The sequence below is a fragment of the Saccostrea cucullata genome, unplaced genomic scaffold (assembly GCF_032062105.1).
Source record: "Saccostrea cucullata isolate Sc308-1 unplaced genomic scaffold, CSIRO_AGI_Scuc_v1 ctg12427, whole genome shotgun sequence".
In the NCBI taxonomy this organism is placed as follows: domain Eukaryota; kingdom Metazoa; phylum Mollusca; class Bivalvia; order Ostreida; family Ostreidae; genus Saccostrea; species Saccostrea cuccullata.
The window spans coordinates 684-16,389 of NW_026922059.1; the positions used below are offsets into that span (position 1 = coordinate 684).

Sequence of the window (15,706 nt, forward strand, 5' to 3'; positions counted from 1 at the left end):
TGTATGTGAAGGCCGTACACTGTCCTCGTGTGAGAGTAATTCGTCAACCGTAAAAGTCAGTGCTTCTCGTAAAAGTCCATTAATGAACAATAGATTGTTAAGTGTAAACTTTCTGAACAAGCGGTAGACTAAAAACTCAAAAGTTTAAAATACAAAAATCGTTTTTGGAAATTTGAATTTTGAACATTTAAGGTAAAAATCTAAAATATCAAAATTTTAAAACCTGTTTGGAAATTTGAAAATTTAGATTTTTGAACTAAAATATTAAATTTCAATATACCAAATCAGTTTGAGTTTTTGAAAGTTAGATATTTGACTAATATATTAACATTCTAAAACTCTAAATCATTTTAGAAATTTGAATTGCTAAGTGTTACACGGACCTAAAAATTAATGTTCTTTTCATATGGTGCCAGAAAAATAGACAGTAATTGTGAACAAAAGAATTGATGGTAAAAATGGTATCCACCCATTCCGAAAAGAATGAAGGTGTTATGTGCTTGTTAAGTTGAGTAATATCAGCAGAAATATTTCAATTAAACAAATCTATTTCGATTCATATTTTTTTTACACACTTACCTGTATTTGTACTTTGGGAAGTCTTTCTTAAGAGTGACGGTGTTATGGCAGTAGTCTGATATTGGTTAACTATTGGATTTGTGTTTTGTTGTTTTGATGTTGTGCTTTCGGCTTGAAAATTTAAAAAAACTGATTTATTAAATACATAACGTGAAATAATGAAGCTATTCCTCCGAAAATAGTAACTGATAACCATTTAGGTAGAAATATACTTATGGAAAAATTGATATTTTTGATAATCTGAAAAAGTAAAGCATTGCTTTTCATAATAATTCATTTTATATGTAATTAGATAATGTAAATATGCTGTAACAATTTTGTCAATTTGAAGTAACTCACTCTGAATAAGACTGGTTTGACACACAAGTGAGAGCTCACGAGAACAGTTGACTTTCTCATATAACCATAAGTCCAACTTCCTCCTAATTGCAAAGCAACCTTTGTCTGAATTTATGAAAAGAATTTTGATAACTAAACAGGTCAAATAATTTTGACAAATGGATAATCGGGTCTCCCTGTTTTAAGATGTCAATTTAAAAAAAAAAGAACTTAAGCTATTTCAGAAATTCACAAATACACACAAAGAAACACATGTAGAAAAGAAACTTTTTGTTGGTATAACACTTTATGGGTGGCGAGTAGATAGGACAACAATACTCTGCTTCTTTAAATGTTAACAAGAAACGTAGGTCACAATACTCTAGTTAGTTTGACCCAAGCATTTTGCATCAGAAACTATTTTACACGTTTTTATTCGTAATTCATATGGAAAATTTTGCTCGCTTGTTGAAGCCCAATCCTAATTTCAAAGAAGCATAACTAAAATGTACAATTCATGGCAGAGCTTAAACATCAATATTGTCTAAAATGGCTCTGCTGTTTTGGAGGAGACATTTTTCTGTACACACGCATCATGTAAAAATTGATCCTTTTTTAATATACAAACAAGATGTTGTTTGAAACACTGATGCCCCTGTCTGACAGCTTATGATGCAGATTGAAGTTTCTGAAATGCAAATCAAACGCCAATGTCAAGGTCAAAATTTTGGTATGAAGAGGAATGTCCTTTTACAAGAAATACACCTTAATTTTTAAATATGAAAGCCTTAGTACTAACTATTCAAATGTAATGACCATACTTAAAGTTTTTTTTACATCAAGGTCAAAAATATTTTAACCCATTGAAAGGACTTGTCACAATGAATACGCATGTGAAGTATGACAGCTCTATCACCAACTGTTCAAACGTTATGGCCAAGATCAGGTTTGGCATTTATTTTTGTAAAAGTGGGTCAAACCCCAAGGTCAAGAGGTCAAATTCGGTGAAACCCAAAGAAAGGTTTGGTCAAAAGAAACATGCCTGTGAAATATTAAAGCCATAGCCCCATTCAGTCAAAAGTCATGGGCAAGGTTAAAGTTTGTGCGGACAAACAGCTAAACAGACAGACGGACGGACGAACAGGGCAGAAATTAATCTTCGATTATGGGAACTTTTTTGACTGAATAAAAAGGTTAAACTTGGGAAATCTTTCTAATTTGAAAAATGTCATGAATTAATAAAATATTTGCAAAGGGTACATTTCATTTCATTAAACAGTTTACTTAAAAATGTAACTTTTTATCGTGACTGTATATTTAGAAATTAAAGTAGAATTTTTCGAATCGTTATCTGATCAAAGCACAAAGTTAGTCTAGAGATATATTTAGGTTCTTATTATGCCAAATATGTTTAAAACAACAACCAAACAAAACGATCACGGTATTTGCGTTTTATGATAAATAGTCAATATACATGTACACTGTATACAATTCTTTTTCACAATCATGGTTTTTATTGCACGTTTTATATAAACTTACCTCCATCATGATGGTAAATTTTGTATGTCCTTATTCCAGTCCAAACGTAACCGTTGCATCTCATTTTGTTGATTTCTGCCTGAATGTAAGCAGTAAGGAAACGTTTCTGTTCTTTGCAGCTCCTTGCATAGTCATTCCAAGTTGAATTCAGTTGATTTGGAATTAAGACGTCTTTTCCCTTAACTACAAAAATCGATATATTGATAGAAAATAATCTTATGACAATAATATTTCAAAGTAAAACAATCTTTATAAAATTATTATATAGATTCAACCAGATGAATTACATAAACTATTCATAAATTAACTTTAAATTTAATCACAAATATGGAAGATTATATGTTTAAACGCCTAAGGTTGTGTTATTACCATTACATGTACCACAAAATCCTTCATTCGTTCCGTCACAATCATGACCAGATGACACAAGTTCCTTTGATCGACAGTCGTAAGCCAAACAAAATCCATCGCCTTTAAATGTATCGTTGACTGAAAATGGAAAAATATTGAAATGAATTCAATCGCTGATTATAAATAGATTGGTTCATTTTTAAATGTTCTTATATGTGTTAATATGTTTCTTACAATAATGACCAAAAACTCTCTACTCTAAAAATACATGTAACAATAAGTGTTATTATTAATCATTTATTTAAAAACAAAACTTAGACAGGTCCTAACCTTCCGTAAAATTACATGATAAATCTTCGCTAGAAAATCAGGTTTATTATGCCATTTTTAAAGTAATACAAAGCAACTAAATAAATTAAAAGGAAGGCAAACACGGGTCCCAGGACAAATAAGAGGAGGGATCAGGTGCCATGGAGGTATAAGCAACCCTTCACACGGGCCATGAGCGCTTTGCGTTGATCAGGTAAAAAGAATTTGAAAAAATAGTTTGAAAAACAAGGACCTGAAACTTCGTATGGACAACGTCGGTCAACAATCAATTCTGTGTGTTTGCAATGAAGTACGTAACAATGTAGAAAATATTAACCTTAATACGCATTTTAATGGTACTGTTGATATCTTTGTGACTTTACTTACAAATTTGATAGTATGTTCCCGTATTTAATAAACCAGGTCTATACATGTAGTTTTAACAAATTATCCTTATATAAATGTTAGAGGCACTTGGATAACTTACTTGATACATTTACTAACAATGATCAGATAAAATTGTGTTCGTTTTTAATATGGGTTGTCCAAACAAGAAATCATTACCTTGATATAATGTAATATAGTCATTTCCTCCGCAGAACCCATCATCAGTGGAGTTATTACACGTTAGGTTGCACTTGACACTATCAATCAGCTTAAGACGAGGATTTGTGCAAAAACAGAAACAAGTCTCGCCCTGAACAATACAACAATTGAAGCATAATATACAAACGGCTACTATCTACAAACGTGTGCACGGTCACTGTGAGAAAATGTAATTTCAAAGGTCATGCAAATACTTTATTTCCTAGTAGAATATCCATAATTGTAACTTTTACGGAAAGAATCATAGAATTTTAAATACTTACACTTAGGGCAAAATATTCACAACCAGTTGGGTTCGTTGTTTGATTTCGGCATTTTGAAAAGCAATTCCCCACAGAGTTAGGTTTTAATGTAAAGTTGTTATTGTTCCAAGATGGTTGTGGAAAACAGCCTAGTGAATAAAAAAAACATATTCACAGAAATTTTAATACTTTGGGAGGAACTTTTTCAAAATAATTTTATGAAACAGAAACAGAATACCTCTGTATACTATCCAAGGAGTAAATGATCCCGTAACAGATGACCAAAACGGTGTATCTGCCGCTATCCTTAAACTGTCTTCGTTATTACTGACGGTTTCTAAATCCTTAATCCTGGTCAGTGTTCCATGTAAATCGCTACACCTTTCGTTTGCATTTCTCCAATCCAGAGTATAATTGTAAAATTGGAAGTTATATTTTTCCGAGGATCCTAATTCACGAGAAATATGATTTCAATGTAGGGAAAAAATACTCAATTCAAAAATCAATCCAATTAACAATATTTAACGAAAATTTTGATATTTGCTTACCTTTTGAAATAAAATGATGAGCAAATGTACAAATAAAACAGACATGCTTTATATGTTTACTGTCCACATTTTACATCTTATCAGCACTGATTTTTAAAATGTTAAAGCGCTTCCTTGTTCCAACAAAAGCGTGATAGATTGATATACAAATCCCTGCTTATCGATTTCACTATGAAACTTTATGGATAATTGATAGTTTATAAAAAACTTTTCCTGAATAAGATACTAAAATTATTGTAAATAGAAAAGGATGCGTAATAAACGTTTCTGTCCAATTGTAAGATGTTTGTGTGTATCCTTGTGTTCAGGGGATATTTAATGAAGATAAAATAAAGAATTCTTAAAAATTTTCAGTAGAAAAAGTTAGATAAAACATTTTATTATCAAACATTTGTAAGAATTGTATCAAACTGTAAAGTTGTGTTTCCCAATTTTTCACCCGTACAGTTCAATCAAATAGATATTACTTCATTAGATGCACCTATTGATCAAATATCGTTGAATTTTTTAGGGGAAAATATGAATTATTTATTCACTCCTTAAAGTTAAATGAAAAGGTAATCCAAATGTTTGTATTAGATGCGTGACAAAACAACATATCTAGAAGACCAAATATTGACAAAAGACAATCATGTTAAATAAAGTGCACAGAAGTGGATGTGTCTAAGGAACAAGAGGCCCATGTGGCACGCGCTCACCTGACTCACTCGTCATGTAAAACCTCATGTTTTTCCCATAAAATTATGATTGTCTTTTGTGGCCAAACCCTTTACTTGGAAGCATTAATTTTAAAAGGAATCATTTATGCTACCAAAGAATGCTTTCACATTAATATGATATTTATAGCTTTGCTATTTTTCAGAAGAAAAGTTTTGAAGATTTTATCTTGACATCTCAATGTTTCTGATGATTGGTGACGGAAACCCATTGAGGCCAGCTCAGAGAAAGAAATAAAGAAAAATTATACATTTTTTATTACTGAAAACGCAATTAGTTCGTTTAAACACGAAAAATCCTTTAATTGTAATAATCATTGCGTTTCATCGCAATGTACTTTGTATTTTAACATAGAATATTTTACGTTTAAGGTCAAGATCTAGTAAATGAAAGATGCCTACAGATTCCTCAAATCTGAGAAATAAATTTCTTTAATGATGCCTTATAAGTTAAGCGTGGGCAAATAAGGTGTTTCGGGGCATAATTTGTAGGTAAACAAGACGAAAAATCATAATTTAAACTGTCATTTTCAATGAAAAGTTAAGAAATCTAGTCATGAATATGGGAATTTTTTTTCCATATCAGACAAAGAAAATCAATCCAGATAACCTACAGTCTCTCAGAAAACGGTAATTTGTATGTTCTTTGCCTCCTCTTTAAAATAATGCCAAATTTAATATAGGCATCCAGATTACTTTTCATGTTATTTAAAATTGAATTCCCTGAAAATACTTTATTTTCTACATAATTTCCTTAGAGCCATAAAGTACGGGAAAAAGAGAGTTGAAAGTGATTAATATGACGTCATAATGGATTTAGCATGAAAAAGTTAGTCTAAAGATATTTACTAGATTTTGACCTTAATTGCAAAAGATAAGGTCATTGAGTCAAAATATCAAAACAAATGAAAACAGACTGGTCGATGTGTACTGTCAAATTTACAAGTGCTATTTATATCAATGAAACCATCGTAGTTACTAGTATTTGAGGTTTGTAATTAATTGATCAGAGGCATCCTTAAGAGTGTGAGATATAACACATTTAAGACATTTTTAAGTTACAATGCCATCGTTCACTACAATTTTCAAAAAAATGGTTTCCTTTTGCAAAAAGATACAGATTGAACCAAATGGTTCTTCTTTGGAGTGTCAGATCCTAGTGAATAAGTATTGGCTTATTGATTTCTGATTTTAAAACTACAGTATCATTAATATTAAATGCAAAATAAACCCTTTAAAAGAAGAATTATTGCGTTTAAACGCAAGATTCATTGCATTAAATCGCAAAAAATTATTGTATAAACAGTAGATCCATGAAATAAGGAAGTCCTAGTGTCGATTTTTTCGTGAGCCTAAGGTATGGCTACGTTGAAAGATTTTTAAAAGCAGATCAAACGAAATGGTTGAGGACAATTATGACAAATCTGTTGGAATTTAGAGGAAGGACTTTTCACAAAGAATAAATCTGTGAAATATTAAAGCCTTAGTTTTAACTGTTCAAAAGGTATGACCAAATGTAAAGTTTCTTAGAAGCGGTTTAAACTTTAAATCAAGGTCAAAATTATTTATCTCAAGAGATGTCTTATCACAATAAATACGTTTGTAAAATTCAATGTTCAAGCATTAACTATTCATAACCTATTCGGTAAATCTTTGCAAGAGTGGGTCGAGATCAAATATGCTGGTACCCCGACAAAGATCTTGTCATAAAAGTTATTGGTACATTCTCGAAACTTATATAGCGAAAGTAAGTATTCTAGTCTCATGCGAAGTAATGTCGAAAGCTCATCTAGCTGCTATTCTCTCTAGATTAAAACTTTTTAAATATCGTTTCTGATACATTAACGTAGGTGTTATCAACACTTTGTGCATTAAGCTGATCGTATGCACGAATTTTCTTCCTTATAGGTGCCATACAAACAACATATCTTTCCGTGTCAACTGTATTATCAGACTCTCGAAGGTTATGGCTTATGGTTGGTGGGATAAGCGAGTTATTTCCTGGTTTTCTGAAAAATAAAATTACGCCAATTATTAATCTTAAGGAATAGTTGACCACGTTTTTTTAACTAGAACGCACTTTAGCTATTTTTAATTGGTAGTAATCAGATTCCTACATGCCCTTCGTTCCTTTTTATTGTATACGTTATCTTTCATGGGAGGGCCTAATAGACAATGCTTGCTGTCCTATCCATTTATGTTTTACTATATATATATATATATATATATATATATATATATATATATATATATATATATATATATATATATATATATATATATATATATTATACCATACCTTCAAATCAATATCTGACGGGAACAATGCTTTTTGAATTAATCTCTATAGTACGCTTACATGTACTAAGAAATATGCTAATCAGTGGAGTTGATTGTGCTACATTTATAGTATTCTTATTTATGAAGGTAAACAGTGTTATAGATAAAGTTAAGATGTGTTTGGTGAAACACTGATGCAGGGTAACTCCAAGTTCAAAGTCTAGAGTTCAAAAATGTTGATACGTAAAGAAAGTTCTTGTCACAAGAAATACACATTGGAAAGGAATAGCCCTTGTGTCGTTTACTGATTTTTATTTGAAAATTAAAATAAGTACACGACTATAATGATAAAAGTTATACAAAATGCAAACACATCATGTACCCATGAAATTTCAGATAACATGATTTCTTCAAGAGAAAATGATTCAGTAACTGGAGTCGTAGTGTCTTTATGGTAAATAAATGATGGGACAGTTTGAGAATGTGCCTTTGCTACTTGTAAAATCAAAATTTGAACATTCAGCTGCCTGATTTTACAAATAGAAACAATACCTAACACAGTGGCAGCAATTGTAAAACCCATGGTAGAAAAAATTAAAATTGCATTGGTATCAGGCCATGACCCTGGAATTGTAATCATCCCGTTTACAAGTGGTTTAGCCAATTGTTTAAAAATAACCTCATCTTTCTTTGCAGCAGTAGCCATTTTTTGTAAACTTAAATGGTAAGAATGATCATCAGCCAGGATTTTGTTCATAGTGTGATGATAAATTTGGAACTTGGGGACTTCTAAATTAATAGGTTCAGGAAAAGTTGTATTTCCTAAAAGGTTCTGTAATTTATCCTCATCAAAGAATTGTTGCAAAAGTGCTAAATTTAGTGGGTGAAGTTTTGTAGAGTTCTGTTTAGAATCATAGCAAGTAACTAATCTAGGTGGCAGGTATAATTCATTAGTAGAATAGGAACATTTGCATGGAATAGTTAAAATACAGAAAGTGCAACCAGGAACAACTTTCTTTTCGTCGGGACAATTTAAAGATAAGCTCTTGATTTTGTGAACCAAACCAGTTGTCGAAGACAATTCAATAAGATTGGAATTCAAAGAATTTGGAACGAATCGAAAGTTGCACAATTTCTTAACAGCTTTAGGATCATTCATAAACATAGCCAATGCACAATCAGGAACATTAGTTGGAACTAATAGTAGATTATTCGTGCAGAGGATAGTAGTGTCGTTTACTGATTTTTATTTGAAAATTAAAATAAGTACACGGACTAACTCATGATTGATCCTTGGTGTTAAAAATTAATTTACAGGTACAACTGTGAACCCTACAACCAGGTTGTAAATAATTCAACTGACCAGGAACAAAGAAAATCAAGTACATATCTAATATATTCTTTAAAAAAAACATGGCATTTTTACGGCTCTTTTCATCTTTCTAAAAATTGTATCAAAATAAAGAAATCTTTAACAAAATAATTGAATATAATAACAGATAAAAATATTTAATATAAGAAATAATTAAATTAATTAACTTCAGAAATATATTTTTAATTGAATATTTATAATTCATCATTGTAATTTTGTAGTTTTGAATTTTAAAAATTAAAATTAAGTGTAATAAAATCTATTAGTCCCTTGAGATCAAAATTAATTTACAGGTACAACTGTGAACCCTGCAACCAGGTTGTAAATAATTCAACTGACCAGGAACAAAGAAAATCAAGTACATATCAAATATATTCTTTCCAAAAACATGGCATTTTTACGGCTCTTTTCATCTTTCTAAAAATTGTATCAAAATAATCAACCTCCATTGGCGAACCAACAAAATGCACCACAACCTAATGTTGACACCGATAACCGTGATTCTGACCCTCCTAACCAAGTTTTTCCTCCTGCAATTCAAGAGCAAACTCAAACTAATTCACAACCTCCTGACGACTCTTCACAACGTACGTGGAAAATCAAAAGTATGCCGTATGCCAAATTCAAAAACAATAAGCGCTTAATCAGAGTCATATGGGAAGATGGTTCCAGAACATGGGAGGCTGACGAAAGCTTCGACCAAGAAACACTAGACGATATCAACAGACGTTTCACCAAAGCTGGCAAACGAAAAAAGACTTATTTTGTTAAGGCTAATAGGCGACAGTCTCAAGCTTAAGCGAGTTCACTACTCACGTCCTACCTATCTTGAATTAATCCCCATTTCTCTTCTTGTCCTACTTTAAACTGAGGACTTTTATGTGTTTGTTACGTCTTCTAGTGTCAGTAACATTTGAGGTCTAGATCTACATCTACCTTTATTCTTAACTGGTATATATTGGTATCTTTTCCAGTATTAGTGAAGATTGTGTCTGCAGACAATGCTTCATTCCTTTTTCTTCTTCTGTGATGCAAATCGTGCTTGGTAATTTTTAGGGTTTGACTCCTTTCCTAGGGTATGAGCAGTTCCGTAGCTTGCTTTCTTTCCATTTTGGTACAAATAAGTCATTGACTTCTTGTGAGCTAAGTGAAACCGTGTCTTGGTCATTATTTTCATTATTTTACATTTTTGGGTAATAGAGCGCTCCCTTTCATAATTAATTACTAAAGTTACAAATCCCTTAAATCTGTATAAAAGGAATTGAGATGTGATGAAGAGTCACCCTTTTTTTGCATTACCTTGTGTATATGTTGTTTATAGTGCTAGAAAGTAAAGTCTGATCAACCTTACTTCATTCGCCTCACATCACATCTTTCTTTCTTTTGTATTTTTAGGCCTGTTTATGACCTTGTGGCACAGTTTCTTGCTCCTTCTATGTTTGTTCACCTTCATGGTTACGGCGGAAGCAGACTCCAAGACTCTTCATACAACAGCTGAGAGATCCGTTCAACGAATCAACTACGGTGTCGTATTTCAGCCGGATTCCAAGTTGATACTCTCACAGGAAAATTGGGTCCACACCTTTCATTTGAAATTACCTGGCATTGCTCGTTTACGATCATCAGTGATTCCTTCTTGCAGTGACAACACTCCCTAGCTACTGTCACACTTTGAATGACTTGATAAATGTAGTTAATACTATTCATGTGGAAACAAAAGCACATGTTAAAGATGTAACACATTCGATTAAATCTCTCATTCAAAACACCCCATTTCCTTCAAATGCAAAACGTACTAGAGCATTCCTTCCTTTTATTGGTTCACTATCAAGAAGTTTGTTTGGGACAGCAACAATTGAAGATGTTCAATTGCTAGCAAATCATGTAAATGCTTTAAATGCTCGCAGTACCAAACTTGCAGTAGCCATGCAGCACTCTCAAGCACGTCTTTCTTCTTATATGTCGGTGGTGGATAAACGCACATCTAATTTGCTAAAAGGTATTGAACTTAATCGTGCAGCTCTTACTAACATCACTTTGGCTTTCAATAAAATTGTCCAAGTTGAACAAGTTTTGACAAATATTTCAGCGATTTTGGTTCAGCAAATTAACGAAGCTAATGCAATTAGAAGTAATTTGGATAAACTTCAAGCTGCTGTACAAAGTTTAGTTGAAGGCAAATTGTCTCCATTTCTTATTCCTAGAGATACACTAAAATCAGTTATTAAAGAAATTTCAGGAACTCTAGGAAAATCCCAAAAAGACTTTTACTTGTGCCACAGTGATCCCACTTACTACCACTCAAATGCCAAGTTTATTTTTGCACGTCACCTGGGAAATATTTACATTTCCGTAAAATTTCCAGTATCGACTCACCAATTCCCTCTTTCCCTTTAAAAAAAATACTAACCTTACCAGTTCCTCTAAATGAAACTTCATCTCATGCTACTAAACTGCTATCAATGCCCACTTATCTAGCAATAACTCATCATCGAGATTACTATCTTACTCTGAAAACTCAAGATTTAGAAAACTGCATGCATGGTACTACTGTCGTTTACTGATTTTTTATTTGAAAATTAAAATAAGTACACGACTAAATTAAATAAAAATCAGTAAACGACACTTGTACCAACTTTGCAGAAAATATGATCCAGGTTAGAGTTGATTTTAACGTAGGGCATACTACAAGGGCATTGTCATTAGAACAACAATAATGGTACCAAAAGAAATGTGGTCACAAAACAAAAATGCAGAAGTGAAATACAAACGTCCTAGCAGCAACCATTAAAGATGTGTAGATGAGATATCAAAGAAAGCGTCGGACTCGTGGAATATATTTGTGCTTCATAAATGCCTGAGTGCCAGCCGTTGAAATGTTTCGGTGGCGTCTCCATATGAGTGAAGAATTCTAGAGAGGGACGTTAAACAAGCGATCAGATGCTGTCGTCAATGTAAAAATTTGTTAATTTTTGCAAAAGATGTTCGAACTTTAAGATCCAGTTCAACAAGTCAATGTGTTGGTACTCCAAAAAGGTCTTGTAAAGAGAAATACAGATTTGAAAATATGTGTGTCATAACATCCAGCATTTAAACGATGTGGGCAAGGTTGAAGTTTGTGGAAATCAGATAAATAGACAGACAGCATGGGCGGACTTAAAACTAAATGTCCCCGAAAGCTCGGTTAAAAAGGCTTTCAACTTGATCAGATTTCACATGCTTATAATTACCAGCATATGCCTTTTCTTACTAAATGTAATATTTCGGTGTTGTAAACATGAATAACATTGTTTTTCAGACTATTTGTGATTACCTACATTAATAATTAATAACACATATTATTATGTACCCTCTCTTAATTAAAGCATAATTACAGTGGAATGTCATTTTTTCAACTGATTTGGTAGTACATGCAAATGGACGTGTACACGCATCTATATATCTATTTTATATTTTTCCCCATTCTTATAATTATGTAATTCTATAAAATGCCCAGCCTCTCTGTACCTCTTTTTTCTGACAAAGACGGAGATGACAATGATAGAAATAAGTAAAACAACGGCTCCAGTGACGGATCCAGCAATTAAATACACGGCTGTAAAAGAATAAAAGTTAACATTAAAATAATTTTGATTTAAGATATTACAGATGTACTATCGAAAAACATATGCATAACCGTTTTTAAATCTACATTTTACAGCAGTTCTTAGAAGAGAAGACGATAAGCTAGACTCATGCTAAATACTCTTATATAGACACTGTAGAGGGGGTTTCCTTTCCTTCGAAAGGAATTTTCTTGACATATTGGGGAAAACATCATTTACTTTTAGAATTTAAACAAATAATGCATAATGTTATCTCCATATGATTTTTAAAAATTACAATTAGTAATGTCCTAAATCAAATATAGAAACCTGAGATCTACGGGTATATGGTAAATAATATTTTAAGATTTCCTCAAGATGAGATTAAAATAAGTACAATTCATACAAAAGTACTTACTTTCTTTTGTGTGAGAAAATGTTTTCAGGAATGCAGACGTATCTAAAGAATTGATTGACCAATAGGAAATTCGTCAAAATAAGGTAAACACAGACATACTTAATTTTTCAAATATTACAGTAAATACTATACATTGATTTAAATGGTCTTTGTGTACTATGAAATGTACATGTTAAGAGGCATGAATACTTACTTTGAGACCCAAGAGGAATTTTGCAGACAAATGGAAGCTTTTCACTGCAGCTTATTTTTTCATATAGCCATGCACCTGCATACTTTTTGATTTTATAGCAGTCTTTATCTATATAAATAAAGAAATTGTTGAAGTTAAAAAATCAATGTATGACGAGTCAGTGAATCCATTTACTTACTTTCATTTGCCATTTAGCAATATGCTAGTCGCAATGAATTCAATTTGAAATTTATGATTGTTTTTGTTTTCCTCTCAATTTAGTTATACACAATCAATGAGGCAATTTGGAAAAAAAAGTGTCAAAGTTACATATAACTATGTTCTTTTGCATCTTATAGTGTCCAGAATTATTCCAAATTATATCAATGATGTATGCTTGCTTAAAGTTGTTTATTTTTTTTTTTTCGTTATTTTCAGGACGTACTACCGTTATTGTGATAAATTCTGTAAGTTCTTATTCCGATCCAAGCGTCTTTACAATGCGAAGATGAAAGCATTCTCTCAAAATAAGCAGTTACGTAAAGGTGTTGATCTGTGCATGCCATGGAGTAATCATTCCAAGTCTTATTAAATTGTTTCTGTAACTTCATTAATCTATTAACTACAAAAGAAATAATATCTGTCGAGTTATGTGTAAAATGGAAATTTCTTAATTGATAAGAAACAACTTCTCAATGACAGTTTGCTGTGCTCTCCCAATGCTATTAAATGAATTGGTGTTTCTTTATAACTTGATGCAAAAAATTGAAATTCAATATAGGGATAAAACAATGTCAACATAAGGCAATATTCATACTAAGCGTATACCTTGAATAATGCGTTGCCAAGCATAACAAGAGAGAGAGAGAGAGAATGTTCTAGAAATACCGCAGTATCCATTAAGCCTTTGGTCACAATCCTGCCCAATAAGTAAGTCTGTCTCTGATACACATTTGTATCCCATACAGAATCCATCACCGCTCCCGTTATAGCTGTTAACTGAAAAATTAATGTAACATTCCTCATCATGATAGAATACTTACTCCTCCATAGCACCTGTTCACATCTCTAAATTTAGAGGTTCGTGTTTGCTCTGCTCCAAACAGTTTAACTTGTATTTTCAATTGGACTTTTGAATTTGAAAACTTTATTTTCATATTTCAAATTTCATTTAAATTATGGCCATTGTAAATATTCAAATGTTGGAGCGAGGCGAACTTTTAAGACCAAACAACTTCGAGGTCATTGTGCGTCCTAACATAGCAATACGGTGGCCCTTTAGTTTAATAAATGTAGTTTTTCTCGGAATTTATTCGTCTCAAATGTAAATACAATACATAAATAACAATGTTAAAAAGTCCTATTGGAAATGAACTTAGTTGGTCACGTGATCAAATCCTGTGAAGCCCTGATCAAATCTACTGAGAAGCCCTTAGGGCTTCACAGTATTTGATCACGTGACCAACTAAGTTCATTTCCCATAGAACTTTTTAATATTGTTGTTCCTTTTTAATTGAATTGTAATGAGTCAGTACCTTCATATAGGGTAATGTAACCATTCCCGCCACAGTATCCATCATCTTTGACGTCATTGCACGTGATATTACACTTGTTACTGTCCACTAGCTTCCAGTCTAGGAAACGGCAAGGGCAATAACATGTCTCTCCCTTAAAACCATATGATCCTATTATGAAAAGCTGATGGCATTCCACTACTGATAATTACTTACATGTATTGATGATAGATGAAAAGATATAATAATTGTATTTGAACATTTAAATTTGAAAATTATTTTTTTTTATTCATAAACCCTTACCCCTAAGGCGATAAACTTGCAACTGCTTGGTAGATAAGTTTTACATTGTAAAAAGCAATTTCCAACTGTGTTGTTGTGTAGTTTTGTCCGATAAATATTTTGTTTCGGTTCAAGGTAGCACCCTAAGGTTCAAATATAAAAAGCAATACCATTTCGACTTAGTATATAAATTATCTTCTTGCATTTTTCTTCTTAAGGAAAATTATAAGGAAAATACATGTATATAAAGAGATGCCGAACCTCTGGACGCTATCCATGGAGTAAATAAACCAGAAGCGGACGACCAAAATGGCGAAACTGCTTCTAAATCAACATGGCCTTTGATACCGCTGGTGGCTTCTAAATCGGCGATCCTGACTAATGTTCCATTGAGATGATTGCATCTATTATTCGCCATATTCCAATCCAGGTCATTTTGTTCAACATGAAACAAGTTTTCTATGGAATCTAAAAGAAGAAATAATTTATGTTGTTAAATAAGTAGGAATGTTCATTTTATTTACAATGGCAAATATGTATTAATTAATAATTTCATATAATGTAAATGCTTAAAAATATAGTAATCAACTCACCTATTTTTGGAAATAAGATGTTTAAAATGATTATAATTTTTATGAATAAATGTAAAATGCATGTTAATATTTCCATGTCAGCCTAAAATATGAGATAAGATAAAATGTTCTTCCCTGTTTAATCACAGCATGAAGTAATCCGAATTCCCTTTAAGTTCCTAGTGTTATCGCAAGAATTTTATCTTATTTTATATTGATACAAACGTACATAATGAATTCATATTTTTAAAAAGAAAATTACATATTGTAGGGTTAAACGAGAAATCATAGATTACCTCATGCA

The 15,706-nt window shown here is 31.9% G+C and overlaps 2 protein-coding genes across 2 annotated transcripts; both read right to left on the reverse strand.

Moving 5' to 3' along the window:
• Nucleotides 1–420: 420 nt before the first annotated feature.
• On the reverse strand, nt 421–5,218 carry LOC134261125 (uncharacterized). The gene is made up of 8 exons (XM_062743586.1): nt 5,191–5,218; nt 4,183–4,392; nt 3,966–4,093; nt 3,661–3,793; nt 2,818–2,925; nt 2,437–2,619; nt 919–1,023; nt 421–690 (listed from the first exon to the last, which is right to left on the reverse strand). Exons 1-8 carry the CDS (start codon nt 5,216–5,218, stop codon nt 557–559), a joined length of 1,029 nt encoding a protein of 342 aa, XP_062599570.1. The 3' UTR covers nt 421–556.
• A 926-nt stretch (nt 5,219–6,144) lies between these two features.
• On the reverse strand, nt 6,145–15,492 carry LOC134261126 (uncharacterized). Its single transcript, XM_062743587.1, has 10 exons — nt 15,424–15,492; nt 15,092–15,298; nt 14,852–14,973; nt 14,570–14,702; nt 13,923–14,033; nt 13,483–13,656; nt 13,056–13,163; nt 12,863–12,904; nt 12,368–12,455; nt 6,145–7,217 (listed from the first exon to the last, which is right to left on the reverse strand). The coding sequence occupies exons 2-10, from the start codon at nt 15,246–15,248 to the stop codon at nt 7,019–7,021; spliced, it is 1,134 nt and encodes a 377-aa protein (XP_062599571.1). The 5' UTR covers nt 15,249–15,298; nt 15,424–15,492; the 3' UTR covers nt 6,145–7,018.
• Nucleotides 15,493–15,706: the final 214 nt, after the last annotated feature.